General features: G+C 30.1%; 1 protein-coding gene and 1 long non-coding RNA gene across 3 annotated transcripts in view; one reads left to right on the forward strand and one right to left on the reverse strand.

Moving 5' to 3' along the window:
- Nucleotides 1–8,414: 8,414 nt before the first annotated feature.
- On the reverse strand, nt 8,415–12,508 carry LOC146998512 (uncharacterized). Its single transcript, XR_015039488.1, has 2 exons — nt 12,117–12,508; nt 8,415–8,638 (listed from the first exon to the last, which is right to left on the reverse strand). It is a non-coding gene; the product is annotated as an uncharacterized LOC146998512 (long non-coding RNA).
- A 293-nt stretch (nt 12,509–12,801) lies between these two features.
- The window catches only part of LOC118201713 (transducin beta-like protein 3), a 175,512-nt gene continuing 169,472 nt past the window's right edge, over nt 12,802–18,841 (forward strand). For both annotated transcript variants that reach the window (XM_085810869.1, XM_085810870.1), the window contains exon 1: nt 12,802–12,955. In XM_085810869.1, coding sequence (XP_085666995.1) covers nt 12,921–12,955 — 35 coding nt within the window. In that variant the 5' untranslated portion in view covers nt 12,802–12,920. The remainder of the gene's footprint in view (nt 12,956–18,841) is intronic.

An 18,841-nucleotide genomic window follows, 5' to 3' on the forward strand; every position in this document is an offset into this window, starting at 1 on the left:
TTTGAGGGCCGTAAAAAATCGCCAAACTGTTGTTGATGGCAGTGCTGCCAAAAATAAATGCGGCAACCCTAATGCAATAAAGGAAGTATAATAGTAAATAACTATTTAAGATTGATGTTTTAATTTAGATGAAAGGTTAATTTCATATAATACTTTTTTATTATTATAATTTATATAAAAAAGGCTAAAAACATGACTGAATAGAAGCATAAGAGTAAATAACTATTTCAGATTCTAATTTATATAAAAATTGCTAAACATAACTGAATGGATGCCTGCGTCGCTATTTCGCTACCGAGTTATCGCTAAAGCATAATTTCATCTTGTTGGTTGTTCAAACATAATTTTCTATAATGAATGATGTCTTTTCTTTGAAAAAAAATTATCGGTAAAGTGCAGAATCGCCCACTTATTTGTTTCCCGCTTTTTACAAGGGTAAAAACAATTGGATTTTTGTCAATTTTCTTTTACTTTTTAAGTGAAAATAGGTTAAGTCAAGAAATAAAGAAAGAAAATAAAGTCAAGGGTGTGCGCAGTGTCATTTTTGTGCAATTCTTGGATTTTTTTTAAAGTGAAAATAGGTCGATGTGTACATGGATACCGAGTATGTGCAATTCTTAAAAAAACGCGTGAAGCAGTGGGTGATTCTGCACTTTAGCCAAAATTCTATTGCAGACTTTTCGTCATGGGCAATTCCCAAATTGTTAAATCCATAGGATATCAACAAAGGATTTAAAACTTAAACTAGTATTTCAATGGCGTCTTGAGAAATATAGAACTAGTTTATAAACTTACGCAATCTGAAATCAGTGCGTACGCTAGATTTGGCACGCTGTTAAATGAGCGCGTTTGCTAGATTTGGCGCTTACATTTTCGCTGCAATTTTTTTACGGTCCTCAAAACGGAATAGTACCTATATTCTTTATTATCCATGAAGGGGGTTTCACCTTTGCCAGAGGTTCATTGTTGCCCACTTTGGGTTTTTATTATCGAGTTTCAAAATTTAAAGATAATTCATTGTGCAATGCAATTTCAACATGCACTGACTGAAAACTTTCAGAAGGTACCAACTCATCATCTTCAAACACATCAATCTCAGGATTTTCAACACAATACCTTAAGCATATATTATGTAAAATGGCCACCAGATATGACCATTTTACATATTTTGCTTTGTGAATACAATAGTGTTCCACCAGTATCGTGCAGTACCCTAAATCTTGATTTGATCTCTATAGCTGCACGAACTTTTCTGTGCTTCTCATTATACAGATATTCCCGTGATAAAATGGGAATATAATCCACTATCTCCCAAAGATATGCACGATGCGACAAAATACTATCTAGATTTTGTTTCAGTCCACTCCATATAAATGCATCATGAGTATTGCCTGGCCATTGTCCTATAGCATAGAGAACCCTCAGACCAGCATCCCATACCTAGAAAAACATAAATCCTAAGTCAAAAGAAAGTTTTATCTGAAATTTTAATATACTGATTTTTAACATTAAATATAGTTGATATATTAATAAATCAGTCTTTTTAAGGAGTTTACTTTCCATTTTTAACAAAAATATGTCACTGTTTTTTCATTATTAAAAAATATGCAATAAAACGTTAAAACAAACACACACACACACACACACACAAAAAAAAAATTACAGCTACCTTTTTTTTTTTATTAAATTGTAGTAATTATAGTAAATAGGTGATTCTAAAATTTATTTAATATTTTGTATTATTTAATATCTATACTTCACTATAATTATAGTATAGATAGCTTTTTGTTATTATTATTTGAATAATAATGAAACATTCTTGCAGTAATTTGAAATGACTATAATACTATACTTATTATTATATATTTCTTACCTTTTCACCATTAATGGAAAATTTATTTTTCCGGTTAATGAAGACAAAACAAAAATTAATATCACCACACTCGCAACATCTGCGGTTTCATTTGTATGTAACCCAAAATAATTCTTGGTAAGCTAGGTAGAATCACATTTGTGATTGCACTCCAGTTTTTTTACAGCTGGTCGAAAGAATTAACATCTACTGTATGTGGAAATAGCGAACAAAACAGTAAGAAATTGGAACAATTACCTGTGGACAACTTGTATTCATAGCATTTTAAAATGAGCTTTTGGTAAAATTTGACCACAAATAAAACAGTAGTAATGAACGAATGTTTTTTCAGGAAGTGGGTCCAATACTTTCACAGCAGGGTTATTTCATGTATTCTGCAGAGAGACTGTTGTATGGTTTGTTGTAACTGCTGGATACAAATGTCTGGCTCAGAATTCCACAGCAGTAATTAGCTCAACTTTCATGGTTGATGGTATAATATGGAGGTACCAAAAATTAGTATTATCACAGTAACTGCATATTTCTAAAACTCGGTTAACACATTTCATGCAGAAAGAAAATATTATCCAGGTTCATACTTAAATAAAGGTCACTGAAATGTGGTAAAAGCAATCTGCTTAAGAAAACAGATGCCTCTGTAGAGGACTTTCTATGGAAAACTGGCTTTCATTACTATTATACATGGGCAAAACCCATGTCATGTAATATAATAATCTATTAGTACAGTAAATACATTTAATTTCTTTGTATTTATTTATGTCATGCTGCTTTTCGTGTAATTTAGTATGATAACCTTATAAGTTTATTTAATTCTTATCATGGTCTACGGAAGTAAGGTAAGTCACCTGTTATCGAGAATATCAAGTTATTAATAGTTATGTGAAAGTCTGCAATAACTTTTCATATCATAAGAGATTTATGAATGTGTATATAACTTACATGTGTAGTTATTATACAAGATCTATAGAAAGTATCCAAAATTACCATGACATTAATCACACTATACGAACAGGCAAGACATTATACATTAGGAGAAAATTAACTAATATTTTGGGGGATGAAATACTATTTTATACATGGGAACTGTTTAAACAGCTGAGAAAAATTCATGGTTTTTCCCCCTACAGTTACAGAATATATATATATATATATATTGTTTCATAAGAATAAAAAGTAAAGTTAAATTTAAATAATTCTCATGTGCCATTGCTGCAAAGAATGAAATTTGAATTTAACAAATATTCTCTATTCATATAAAGTTAATTTAAATTAATTGCATACATATCAGATTAATTATTGCTGCAAACTAATTTACTATATCACTGAAATTCTGAGAGCATATGTAAATTAAATGCACGTATCTAAAACCATGAAAAAATATATAATATTCCAAAAAACTAATCCCAAATATATACATATATATATATATATCTCAAAGACAGGCATATGCATAATTTCTGTTAGAAAAACAATTTCTCCGAGATTACGTTTTAGAGTAATTAAAACAATAAATTAATGGTGATATTATTACTGCATTCCAAAATTCGCAGTAATTAACGATTTCGATCATTACTACGAAAAAAAAACGGGATGAAAAAGAAAGAATCCTGATACAATAACATTAAAAATTTGTGTGTTTACGTATAAAATATATAATATTCTCAAATAGGTCATTTAAGCATAGTCTTTGATTCGGAAATATTTCCAAAAGTATTTCAGTTTTCATAATCTGAAGTAAAAACAAACCTGCTTTTGCAGAGAATATCCATTGGCAGTTGCCTTCAGAAAAGGTTTCAATTCATTGAAGCAAACCGATTTAATCTGAATCAACTGATGAATTCACGCTCCACCATTTCAAAAGCATTACGACTGTCTCTTAAATGCCAAGGGATTCGATCAGCATTTCTCCGATTTCTTAAACGTCTGAGCAAAATCACTTCAGCCATCTTGTTTACAGTCGCTATTAAGAGTTTGCGGCAGGTCAGGAGTAAGGGGCGAATTCAAGTGCAACGCTTGTCATGGTAATCGCACTTGCATAGCAAAATCGGATTCAAGTGCAACGCTTTTCGGACACGCCTACTGAAAATACGTCACTACCATAGAGGAATTTTGCGGCTGCTCCTGACCTGCTGCAAACTCTTAACAGCGACTGTAAACAAGATGGCTGAAGTGATTTTGCTCAGACGTTTAAGGTATTGGAGAAATGCTGATCAAATTCCTTGGCATTTAAGAGACAGTCGTAATGCTTTTGAAATGTCGGAGCGTGAATTCATCAGTTGATTCAGATAAAATGGGTTTGCTTCAATGAATTGAAACCTTTTCTGAAGGCAACTGCCAAAGGATATTCTCTGCAAAAGCAGGTTTGTTTTTACTTTAGATTATGAAAACTGAAATACTTCTGGAAATGTTTCCGAATCAAAGACTATGCTTAAATGACCTATTTGAGAATATTATATATTTTTATACGTAAACACACAAATTTTTAATGTTATTGTATCAGGATTCTTTCTTTTTCATCCCGTTTTTTTTCGTAGTAATGATCGAAATCGTTAATTACTGCGAATTTCGGAATGCAGTAATAATATCACCATTAATTTATCGTTTTAATTACTCTAAAACGTAATCTCGGAGAAACTGTTTCTCTAAACAAATTATGCATATGCCTGTCTTTGAGATATATATATACGTATATATTAGGGATTAGTTTTTTGGAATATTCTATATTTTTTCATGGTTTTAGATACGTGCATTTAATTTACATATGCTCTCAGAATTTCAATGATATAGTAAATTAATTCGCAGCAATAATTAATCTTTGATATGTATGCAATTAAAATTTCATAATTTAAATTAACTTTATATGAAGAGAGAATATTTGTTAAATTCAAATTTAATTCTTTGCAGCAATGGCGCATGAGAATTATTTAAATTTGACTTTAATTTTTATTCTTATGAAATAATATATATATTCTGTAACTGTAGGGAAAAAAGCATGAATTTTTCTCAGCTGTTTAAACAGTTCCCATGTGTAAAATAGTACTTCATCCCCCAAAATATTAGTTAATTTTCTCCTAATCTATAATGTCTTGTCTGTTCGTACAGTGTGATTAATGTTGTCATGGTAATTTTGGATACTTTCTATAGATCTTGCATAATAACTACACATGTAAGTTATATACACATTCGTAAATCTCTTATGATATGAAAAGTTATTGCAGACTTTCATATAAATATTAATAACTTGATATTCTCGCAACAGGTAACTTACCTTACTTCCGTAGACCATGAGCAGAATTAAATAAACTTATAAGGTTATCATACTAAATTACACGAAAAGCAGCATGACATAAATAAATACAAAGAAATTAAATGTATTTACTGTACTAATAGATTATTATATTACATGACATGGGTTTTGCCCATGTATAATAGTAATGAAAGCCAGTTTTCCATAGAAAGTCCTCTACAGAGGCATCTGTTTTCTTAAGCAGATTGCTTTTACCACATTTCAGTGACCTTTATTTAAGTATGAACCTGGATAATATTTTCTTTCTGCATGAAATGTGTTAACCGAGTTTTAGAAATATGCAGTTACTGTTATAATACTAATTTTTGGTACCTCCATATTATACCATCAACCATGAAAGTTGAGCTAATTACTGCTGTGGAATTCTGAGCCAGACATTTGTATCCAGCAGTTACAACAAACCATACAACAGTCTCTCTGCAGAATACATGAAATAACCCTGCTGTGAAAGTATTGGACCCACTTCCTGAAAAAACATTCGTTCATTACTACTGTTTTATTTGTGGTCAAATTTTACCAAAAGCTCATTTTAAAATGCTATGAATACAAGTTGTCCACAGGTAATTGTTCCAATTTCTTACTGTTTTGTTCGCTATTTCCACATACAGTAGATGTTAATTCTCTCGACCAGCTGTAAAAGAACTGGAGTGCAATCACAAATGTGGTTCTACCTAGCTTACCAAGAATTATTTTGAGTTACATTCAAATGAAAACCGCAGATGTTGCGAGTGTGGTGTGATATTAATTTTTGTTTTGTCTTCATTAACCGGAAAAATAAATTTTCCATTAATGGTGAAAAGGTAAGAAATATATGATAATAAGTATAATATTATAGTCATTTCAAATTACTGCAAGAATGTTTTATTATTATTATTCAAATAATAATAACAAAAAGCTATCTATACTATAATTACAGTGAAGTATTGATATTAAATAATACAAAAGCTTTTAGAATCACCTATTTACTACAATTTAATGAAAAAAGGGTAGCTATAATGTTTTTTTTGTTTGTTTGTTTTAACATTTTATTGCATATTTTTAATAATGAAAAAACAATGACATATTTTTGTTAAAAATGGAAAGTAAACTCTTTAAAAAGACTGATTAATATATCAACTATATTCATTGTTAAAAATCTGTGTATTAAAATTTCAGATGAAACTTTCTTTTGACTTAGGATTTATGTTTTTCTAGGTATGGGATGCTGGTCTGAGGGTTCTCTATGCTGTAGGACAATGGCCAGGCAATACTCATGATGCATTTATATGGAGTTTAGTGGACTCGAACAAAATCTAGATAGTATTTTGTCGCATCCTGCATATCTTTGGGAGATAGTGGATTATAATCCCATTTTATCACGGGAATATCTTGATAATGAGAAGCACAGAAAAGTTCCTGCAGCTATAGAGATCAAATCAAGATTTAGGGTACTGTACGTTACTGGTGGAACACTATTGTATTCACAAAGCAAAATATGTAAAATGGTCATATCTGGTGGCCATTTTACATAATATATGCTTACAGTATTGTGTTGAAAATCCTGAGATTGATATGTTTGAAGATGATGAGTTGGTACTTTCAGAAAGTTTTCAGTCAGTGCATGTTGAAATTGCATTACACAATGAATTAATTTTAAATTTTGAAACTCGATAATAAAAGCCCAAAGTGGGCAACAATGAACCTCTGGCAAAGGTGAAACCCCCTTCATGGATAATAAAGAATATATTATGAAAAAATTACTTTCATAATATATTCTTTGGTACCCACAAGCCATGGTTTATATTTAAACCTGTAACTAAATTCACAACCCTAAATGGTTTTAATTGATAATAATAATCCTAAATAATTTTATTTGTCCTGGTTTAAAATGCATACTGACAACTTTTATCATTATTGTTCTTCCCTCTGAATTCCTTGTTTCCATCATTTATGTTTAAAAACTCTTGACTACCAGAAATAACTTAATAGGCTCGATATATATATATTTCAGTGTTGGTATGCCAGTCATGATTTACAATAGTAAGTCACTATAAATTAGCATTGCACTTAATTTATCTCAAACTTAGCAATAAGATTTACTGCACCGAAACTCAGTTTCTTCCAAAAAGTCAAATGTTTCCCTTCCGTGAGCCAAGATAGAAAATTTCCATGTGACAATACACATTTAATAGCATAAGAACTTCATGCTTATTTATTATAGTACAAATTAAAACTGACATATTCTGTCAAATATATTTAAATGTATTTCCTAAAAACCATTATTTCACTCTATACTGTTTATGTATACCCAGACTTCTTGGTGGTGGGCAAAACAAATATTGGACAGTTCAATTTTCCTCCACCATTCCTGTGAGCGTATTGTTCAATTAAGCAGGGTTTTGCTGCAATTCCTGATTAGCATAATATGTAAAGAATAAACAGCCTATAATTTATGCCTCCATATCCTCTTGTATTATTTAAACAACATACATTTTTCCTTTAATTCTAGATTTTAAAACATTAAAGTAAGGGAAAGATTGTTTGCTGAATTTAGATTTATATCATAATTAAGCATTCTTACTTCTTACTGCATACTTACCTCAGTGGGTTTGCCATTAAAAGAAATACATTTAAGTAAAATCATGAGTGTATAATAAATTGTTTTTCAGCCAAAAAAAGTAAAGGGGAAAATAAATACAGTCTGATTCACTTAATTTTGTAGTAGGCGACTCAACATTGTTATTGTAAACTAGACATTAGCCATACTTTAATAGTTGTCATCTTTAAGTTACTCTGTATTTTTAGAACTTCGAAATTAGAATGCCAATTTTATCTGCCATTGTTATGGAGCTGTAGGATATCGAATGTTATTTCTTCAATGATAAAAAGAAATGAAATTTTTAATACCACATCTCATTCATATAACTTATTAACATAATTGAAAACAATTTAATTCATTTCATGTTATATCTGAAAATTAAAATTTGTAATACATTGACATATTCTTACAGGTCTTATTCCCATTTCCTCCAGGAAAAAGATAATTGCTGTGTAAAATGCATAAATATTTTCAGGAGACTTATAATAGTGGTATTAAAATTATTATAATGTTTATGTCATATAATGGATCTGTGAATTTCTTTTAAATAATTTTCATAATCACAAAATTTAATAAAATTAAGAAAGTAGTAAATTTTACAATTAAAATATGAATCCCACACTGCAGAAATATATACAAGAATGAAAACACTGTAATATTTGAAATGCATGATTTATTTTTTTAATAAATTAATAATTATATTTTGATTTTCTATGACAGCAGTCTGATTTGCAACTGATTGCTTATACAAGTCACATATTTCACACAGTACATTAATATATTCTTCTGCGTTTCAATTATTTCCTTTTCTGCAGCTGTAGTATCATCTCTCTTCCTTTTTTCGTCTTTGGTCTCCTGCTTCGAATAGTTCAGCTTCTATCTGAGAGAAAATTTTTAAATATTCATTCAAATTCAAATATTCTTAATTTTTATATTTCATAATGTAAAACACTTTTTATAATTAAATAAACAATGAAACTTCTCTAAAAAGGAACAATTCATAATATTGATTTCTTTAACTTTCAATTTTTTTCCCTTTATAATTTTTAAGACTGTTTATAGACCAAGAGGATTTAATGATTATTATTTTAAATTCTTAAAATCGTGTTGTTAATAAAAGACATACTCTGTATATAATGTTCGCAATAAAGAATTGAAATAACTCTTTTGTATGAGAAATATTAATTTACATCTGTTATAATTAATTTATACCAGCGGTTCTCAGCCAGTGGTATGCAAAGAAACAAAATATTTTTAACTATGAAATTCAAAAATCTCATAAAGAAAAGAATAGTTAATAGAAATTTCCGTTGATCGAAATTGACTTGAAGATTTGGAAAATGACACACTTGTTAACTTTTGGCTGAACTGAAAAAAAGAATTTAAAGGCATTTCAAATAAAGCTATCAAATTTGTATTGTCTTTTCGCACAACCTGTTTATGTGAAAAATGATTTTTTCCATGTTAAATTTGAAATATAAATACTCATCAAAATAAAAAGTGGATCCTAATTTACCATTAAATGAAATAAGAGCAGACATAAAGAAATTAAATATTAAAGTATTATAACTGAAATTTTGATAATCAAGTGAATAATTTAATTTTGATAATTAAGTAATCATCAGTTTTTAATCTAATAGTTTTTTATGTGTACATATTTAATACAAAGAGTGTGCAAATGGCAATATATATATATATGTGTTTTTTATATTTCTATTGAGGAATTGAAAAACAATCATTGTAAAATTAGTGGTGGTATTAATGTTTTTCAGTTTTTGCTTAGATGGTACACTATAAGTCAAAAGGTTTAAAACCGCTGATTTATACCATTAAAGTTTTTTCTGTTGGGAGGAAAAAGAAAAGAAGAATCCAGAAAACATTGGATTTTATGTAATAGATACAAACTTGTCATTCCTAAATGTCATCCTCGTGATAAAAGTGTGGAATTTTCTAATGTAAAAAAGAAGAAAGCATAAAATAAGCACAATTTACTCAACAATTTTGACTGAAATATACATGCTTTCAGAGATAGCATAAAGTAAGAAAAGTTTACTCAACAATCTTGATTGAAATATACATGCTTTCAGAGATAGCATAAAGTCAGAAAAAGTTTACTCAACAATCTTGATTGAAATATGCATGCTTTCAGAGATAGCATAAAAGAAGCACAATTAACCTCAACAATCTTGATTGAAATATACATGCTTTCAGGAATAATATACAAAGCATACTGCATAATCAAAGTTATGAGTTTATATACTACGAGATACTATACATGTTTATAATATACCACGTTCCTGTACACCTAACACCTCGTCCACAATTTTCTATACAATTCATTAAAGATAGTTCCTGAAACATAACTGACTTAAGAGAAACATGCATACTTCTAATTTATGCACAACAATTTGACAAACATTAATTTCAGGTAAAGAGCTACATGTATTATATCAAAGAAAGAATGAATAAGTGTAATTTGCTTTTATCCTACAAATACTTAAAAACATTTACATTAAAAAAATGAATTATATATAATTGTAGCAAATTTTTAATGAAAAACAAAACAAGAGTTGAAAACTTGATGCAGTTTTTGTTAATATTTTACTCTCTTAAAATTTATATAAATGTATAGAAACTTGAAATGCATACCGCATTTGGCTGGAAAACTTGTGAAAACTTGTACTACACTCTAGGGAAAGGGAAAAAGTATACAATGAAGCAATCATAAGAATAAAAGATATTTGCATATTATTGAAACCACCTTAATAAAAGTTGCCAAATTTTCAAAAATGTGCCAAACTCTGGCAATGATTATGCAACAAAATTTTTCAGGTAACATGCTCATGACAATTTTTCATTCAAGCAATGTCACCATTTTCATATGTGTTTCTTATGTTGTATTTCAAGTTCCAATGGTTTTTAGATACGAATAGTTGTTTTAGATTAATTTCAGATTTAAAATACTGCTTGTGGAGCTTACCATCAAAAGACGAAGCTGTGTTAAAAGTTCTGCAGGAATAGAACATTTTAGTACAAAAATTTCTAATGGAAACAACTATGAGATGAATTTGGTACATAGACAAGGCATGCAGTATCAACTTTATGTAATTCTCTGATTTTTTTTTTTTTTTTGTTTTTGTGAAAACTGATCACTTGGCACAAGCAGTGAAGAACAGTGCTAAAAATTTGTGGAAAATGTATTTTTTTTAAACTATCATATAATTTTTATTTAATAATTCAAATTAGTATTTTAAAATTTGTTAAATGTTTTTTTCTTTGATATGTTATAACGTTTTGCCAACTTAGATAAATATTGATAGTTTGGTTATGCTAAAAGCAAGCTGCAAAAACAATGTACTCCTCCAGATAAGTATTTTTCTCTTTTCATTTATAAAGACCACCAAACTGATCCAGGTATTTGTGTTAATATGTAAGTACCAAAAAATATTGAAGAATGCACAATGAAAGATGGCAACCAGTACGGTAAAAGATATAATTAATATATGAAATGAAAGAAATCTTATTAAAAGACGACTTTCATTATCAGCAGAGAAGCATGACACACTTACAGTAAAGAAATTAAGCTTTTGTTTCTGCACTTGTAGCTTTTAATAGCCAAAAATTGTTTTTTGAAATTTTATGAAATAAATAAATCTGAACATAACTGATATCAAACGAGAATGGGTCCAAACTTTCACTTAAGAAGCAGAAGCGTACTGTAAATCCACAATATAATGAGCAGAACACAAAGCATAATTTATAAATTAAACCTTTACTCTGAATGCATATATTACATTAATAACACATTAGAATTAGCACTTACTACAATTCAGAGTTTCATATAATTTTTATTTATTGTATTATATTAAAATACCTTTAATTTCATTTTTATATTTTCCCAACGATGTACAATATAAACCTTAAAATTGCTCTTTAACTGCTGCATCACATAATGAATGTCTAAGGGAAGGAATGCCTGCATGGAAAACTTAGTATTCATGTTATACATTGAAAAAATGAAGAGAACACTCATGCAGCTAGCTTTTTCACCTGGATTTAAAGAGAGACTGGATAGCGGTGTTCAGCAGGCTTATCTGCTTGCACATAGATGGGCTTATTAATTACTATATAATTCAAGAACTAGTTAAATTTCATATGGTAAACATGCCTACTGTCACTGAAGAATCATGCATCTGCATTGAACAATAAAAATATAACACAAATTTTAATTTTAAACTAAACTTACTATTAGAAGAATAAAAACCAAATGCTGTAATTTGAAAATGGGAAAAAATTGTGCTTTATATTTAAAAAAGCAAGTATTTTTGTCTGAAAAGTAAAATATATTTTACACACACCTGTTGCTCTAGATTACTTTGGAGGGAATCTATAGGATAAAGTAAATAATGTTGTACACATTACATTACATGTCTGTATATTTCCTTCGTTTTCAGGACTGGAACACTTCGTTACACCACACTACAACGCAGTAAACACTTGACCATAAGCTCAGAGGAATCATGGGAACTGATGTTTTTTGTTTACATCGACACGCAGTCTCATTGGATATTGATGTAGTTTATCGGACAAGCTCTCCTGGCACGAGAGCAAACCAGCTCCCCATTGCAATTTTGACGTCATCAGTTACCAGAGCGGTAAAGCGTTGCACTTGAATTCGACTTTAGCAGCCGATAGCAGGAACGCCTCTTGCGAGCTAACATTTGCAATTTATCAGAGCGTTGCACTTGAATTCGCCCCTTAGGCTACTATAAAGGGCTCTAGTCAGGAGTAGCCGCAAAATTCCTCTATGGTAGTGACGTATTTTCAGTAGGCGTGTCCGAAAAGCGTTGCAGCTGAATTCGGTTTTGCAATGCAAGTGCGATTACCATGACAAGCGTTGCACTTGAATTCGCCCCTAAGAAACAGAAAAGAAAATAAACCAATGCCGCTTTTCTTAGTACATATACCAAAATCAGAAGAAAATAAGGAAATATTCAAAATCAAACGCATAGGTTATATGATAGAATATTCACTTCCGATGGCAACATTAAATTTCCTGTTTACAATTCCTTGTTATCCTACGAAATTAGCAGCACGTGTGAAGGAAAGGAGATACCGGGACGAATTTTGAAAGCAGTGTTCATTGTCATTTGTAATTTAAAATGCCGAAAAAAAGGAAAGTTAATTATAAAGAATGGTAAGGTTCTGTATATGCAGGAAGAAAATTAAACATCATGATGCTGATTTTATTTAAGTATATTGATATGTTAAGAGGTTTAGCTTGTTTAATTATTTATGTAATGTAAATCGTATTATTGTTATGTTTTGAAATGCGGTAAAGGGCAGAATGGCCCACTGATATGTCATGTATCGATGTGTACGTGGACAAAGTCAAGGGAGTGCGCAATGCCAAGTTTGTGCAATTCTCTAATTTTTTTTTAAACTGAAAATATGTTGATGTGTACATGGATACCGAGTTTGTGCACTTCTTTGACTTGTTATTTTGAAATTGGCGATTTTGAGACACGCGCGAAGCAGTGGGCGATTTTGCACTTTCCTCTCGAAATGTTTACTGTTCCTTTATTTTGGAGTTAATATTAATTGAAGTTTTGACAATCCTAGTATACGGTAAGGCCTAGGCGCGATTTTGAAAAATGTCGCCAACACCAAAATGACACGTTTACTGCTCATCATAATGTCCCCAAATCCCATTTGTACTAAATATTAGGAGTAGAGTAGACTTAAAGGTACCCCTTGTATTATAGCGAAGTTGTTGTTTGATTTATCACCGAGGTGTTGTTTCATTAATGGTAGCCTGAGTAGTTGAATGTTATGGAAACCCTATTGTGACGTAATTGGGTGCATGATTCTGGGAAATTTTGAATCATGGCATGTTTTGTAAGCGTTTCTGTGGTGTGTGTTGGTTTGATTCTTTAGACGGTAGAATGGCCGAATGTAATAAGATTAATTTGAAGTTTCTGTATGATTTGGAGCGAAAGGGGAAATGAGCTTTAATTGATTGGTGTGTAATTGAAGGTTTACTTAGAAGCCATTGTAAGTGTCCTGTATGTAGGAAGGATATGCGTCTAGTCGAACGTAAAAACCGTTTAGATGGGTTTGTAGGAAGAAAGGTCCAGATGGTCACTATGTGAAGCGTTCGATCAGAAAGAGACTTTTACAAAAAAAGTCGGTTGATCTTTGGATTATGGTAACTTGGCGAAAATTTGGCGACCAACTCTGCTACAGCAACACTCTATTTTTTTTTTTTCCGCCGCCATTTTGTCTTCACGAAGTAAAGACATGTTTCTTTTCTTTTTATTTACTGAACACTTTTTCCAACAATCTACTAGCCAAATTACACTTATACTAAAATTTTATCTAACAAAACTGCTTAATCATGACAAATATTCACTGCAAAATTTGGAAAGAGTGCACAATCACAAGCTCCTTGTGCGTATTTCACAATAACACATACACATAAACCATGTACACGTCGACTTATTTTTACTTAAAAAAACATCCCAGAATTGCACAAAAATGGCATTAAGCACACTCTTCACTATATCCATGTACACTGCTTTTTTCTCATAAATTAGAAAAATGGCTGATCTTTAGAATATGGTAACTGGTAGTTTGGCGACATTTTGGAGGCGATAAAGGTTACTACCTGGGACTTTGGTAATAACGTGAGCAGTACTCAGTTCCGATTACGCATTATTTTGTGTGAGGGAAATGAGAGATCATGGGATATGTCATGTGATATTAATGGACGAATTACGGTTCTTTAATCGGAAAAGGGGGGAAATCGGTAAAAAATCTGGAAATTTTGTATTTGGCTTTATTCTGTGTTGTGTGAAACAGTGTTCGTTAATTTTTGGATCCCATGGCCCTAACTAAAGTGAATTCGAAATGGGTATTTAGTGGGATTGAAGGGGGTAGTAATACGTGTTTCTTTAAGATTGTGCAAGATAGAAGTAAAGATGTTTTATTAAGTTATTTATTTTACCTGGTACCTTGCTGTGAACTATAAGTATGATTTTAAAGATCCTGAAACAAAAATAAGAAAAGTTTATCGGACACATAATCAAGATTGGTTGATCTTTACATTATGGGAACTTGACGTTTTTTTGGCGAAAATTTGGCGACCAACTCTCCTACAGCAACCCTCTATTTTTTTTTCCCGCCGCCATTTTGTCTTCATGAAGTAAAGACATGTTTCTTTTCTTTTTATCTACTGAACACTTCTTCCAACAATCTACTAGCCGAATTACACTTATGCTAGAAATTTTATCTAACAAAACTGCTTAATCATGACAAATATTCACTGCAAAATTGGGAAAAAGTGCACAATACCATACTCCTTACGCGTTTTTCAAATAACACATACACATAAACCATGTACACGCCAACTTATTTTTACTTAAAAAAACATTCCAGAATTGCACAAAAATGGCATTGCTCACACTCTTCACTATATCCATGTACACTGCTTTTTTCTCATAAATTAGAAAAATTTCACGAAAATACATGACAATTTTCTCAATCTTTAAACCCGGTAAAAAGAACATATATGAAATTACCTGATCGCGAAAAAGTATTTACCCTTTCCAAATATGAACATTTCCACATATAAAATAAATAAAATATCCAAAAACCTCTAAATCATCTATTACATTATACACGTCACCAACGAATTCATACCGCAAGCATTACAAATACTTAGTATCAAAAATTTAAATTATTTCCATGCACGTTTACTTCAACTTAAATGTGTACCAAATTCCTACAAACATAAAATTCACAAAATAACTATCATTTAATTAAAATATCACTAAACCATGTACACGTCGACTTATTTTTACTTAAAAAAACATCCCAGAATTGCACAAAAATGGCATTGCGCACACTCTTCACTATATCCATGTACACTGCTTTTTTCTCATAAATTAGAAAAATTTCACGAAAATACATGACAATTTTCTCAATCTTTAAACCCGGTAAAAAGAACATATATGAAATTACCTGATCGGTAAAAAGTATTTACCCTTTCCAAATATGAACATTTCCACATATAAAATAAATAAAATATCCAAAAACTTTTACCTCTAAATCATCTATTACATTATACACGTCACCAACGAATTCATACCGCAACCATTACAAATACTTAGTGTCAGATATTTAAATTATTTCCATGCACGTTTACTTCAACTAAAACGTATACCAAATTCCTACAAACATAAAATTCACAAAATAACTATCATTTAATTAAAATATAATTAAATTCAAAAACACTACTTAAAATATAAATGAGCAAATACATTAAATTAATACATACATAAATACCCATTTCGAATTCACTTTAGTTACGGCCATGGGATCCAAAAATTCACGAACACTGTTTCACACAACACAGAATAAAGCCAAATACAAAACTTCCAGATTTTTTCCCGATTTCCCCCCTTTTCCGATTAAAGAACCGTAATTCGTCCATTAACATCACATGACATATCCCATGATCTCTCATTTCCCTCACACAAAATAATGCGTAATCGGAACTGAGTACTGCTCACATTATTACCAAAGTCCCAGGTGGTAACCTTTATCGCCTCCAAAATGTCGCCAAACTACCAGTTAAAATATTGTAAAGATCAACCTCAAGATTCTGAAGAAGATTAGGTAAGTTAGTATTTTTAATTATTTGAGGATATTATTTTTATGCATTGTTCTAAATGTAAGGTGGAAGTAAAGTAATTTGGTATTATTGGGAAAATTGTTATTAGCAATGATTTAGTTTAAAGTAATTAGGATTGTAAGCTTATTTTTATTAATTTAATGTATGTGCTTATTTATATTTTAAGTAGTGTTTTTGAATTTAATTATATTTTAATTAAATGATAGTTATTTTGTGAATTTATGTTTGTAGGAATTTGGTATACGTTTTAGTTGAAGTAAACGTGCATGGAAATAATTTAAATATTTGACACTAAGTATTTGTAATGTTTGCGGTATTAATTCGTTGGTGACGTTTGTAATATAATAGATAATTTAGAGGTAAAGGTTTTTGGATATTTTATTTATTTTATACGTGGAAATGTTCATATTTGGAAAGGGTATATACTTTTTCGCGATCAGGTAATTTCATATATGTTCTTTTTAACGGGTTTAAAGATTCAGAAAATTGTCATGCATTTTCGTGAAATTTTTCTAATTTATGAGAAAAAAGGAGTGTACATGGATATGGTGAAGAGTGTGCGCAATGCCATTTTTGTGCAATTCTGGGATTTTTTTTTTAAGTAAAAATAAGTCGACATGTACATGGTTTAGTGATATTTTAATTAAATGATAGTTATTTTGTGAATTTTATGTTTGTAGGAATTTGGTATACGTTTTAGTTGAAGTAAACGTGCATGGAAATAATTTAAATATTTGACACTAAGTATTTGTAATGCTTGCGGTATGAATTCATTGGTGACGTTTATAATATAATAGATGATTTAGAGGTAAAATTTTTGGGATATTTTATTTATTTTATATGTGGAAATGTTCATATTTGGAAAGGGTATATACTTTTTCGCGATCAGGTAATTTCATATATGTTCTTTTTATCGGGTTTAAGGATTCAGAAAATTGTCATGTATTTTCGTGAAATTTTTCTAATTTATGAGAAAAAAGCAGTGTACATGGATATAGTAAAGAGTGTGCACAATACCATTTTTGTGTAATTCTGGGATTTTTTTTAAGTAAAAATAAGTCGACGTGTACATGGTTTATGTGTATGTGTTATTTTGAAAAACGCGTAAGGAGTATGGTATTGTGCACTTTTTGCCAATTTTGCAGTGAATATTTGTCATGATTAAGCAGTTTTGTTAGATAAAATTTCTAGCATAAGTGTAATTCGGCTAGTAGATTGTTGGAAGAAGTGTTCAGTAGATAAAAAGAAAAGAAACATGTCTTTACTTCGTGAAGACAAAATGGCGGCGGGAAAAAAAAAATAGAGGGTTGCTGTAGGAGAGTTGGTCGCCAAAAAATCGCCAAGTTATCATAATGTTAAGATCAACCGAAAAATTTCACGAAAATGCATGACAATTTTCTGAATCTTTAAACCCGATAAAAAGAACATATACGAAATTACCTTATCGCGAAAAAGTATATACCCTTTCCAAATATGAACATTTCCACGTATAAAATAAATAAAATATCTAAAAACTTTTACCTCTAAATTATCTATTATATTATAAACGTCACCAACGAATTCACACCGCAAACATTACAAATACTTAGTGTCAAATATTTAAATTATTTCCATGCACATTTACTTCAACTAAAACGTATACCAAATTCCTACAAACATAAAATTCACAAAATAACTATCATTTAATTAAAATATCACATGTACACGTCGACTTATTTTTACTTAAAAAAAACCCCAGAATTGCACAAAAATGGCATTGCGCACACTCTTCACTATATCCATGTACACTGCTTTTTTCTCATAAATTAGAAAAATTTCACGAAAATGCATGAAGATACTCAACGTATACTACTCAAACATATTCCAAAATACTGTAAACCTATAACTCACAAAATCACGATCATTAAATTAAAATATAATTAAATTAAAAAACACTACTTCAAATATAAATAAGCACATACATTAAATTAATAAAGATTAGATTACAATCCTAATTACTTTAAACTAAATCATTGCTAATAACAATTTTCAAATAATACCATTTTAATTTATTTACTCTTTACATTTAGAACAATGCATAAAAATAATATCCTCAAATGATTAAAAATACTAACTTACCTAATCTTCTTCAGAATCTTCATTACATCGCTGCAGTACTACTGCTAATTTCTAAATCCTAAATCCAGTAGTCAACTGGAAGTCTATTCACCAAGTAATAAGAAATTAATAAAATTTCACCTATACTCAAACTACTTTCAGCAAACCACGTACCCTTCCTTACACTCCTTTTCACAAAATGTCCATTTTCACCATATTTCTTGCACCACCATTTAAACTTGTAATATCCTTCCTTTCACACAATCTCAACTTATTATTATTATCAGATAA

This window comes from Stegodyphus dumicola, chromosome 2 (genome assembly GCF_044657685.1).
Source record: "Stegodyphus dumicola isolate Sdum_Otavi_A_Nest chromosome 2, ASM4465768v1".
NCBI classification, from domain to species: domain Eukaryota; kingdom Metazoa; phylum Arthropoda; class Arachnida; order Araneae; family Eresidae; genus Stegodyphus; species Stegodyphus dumicola.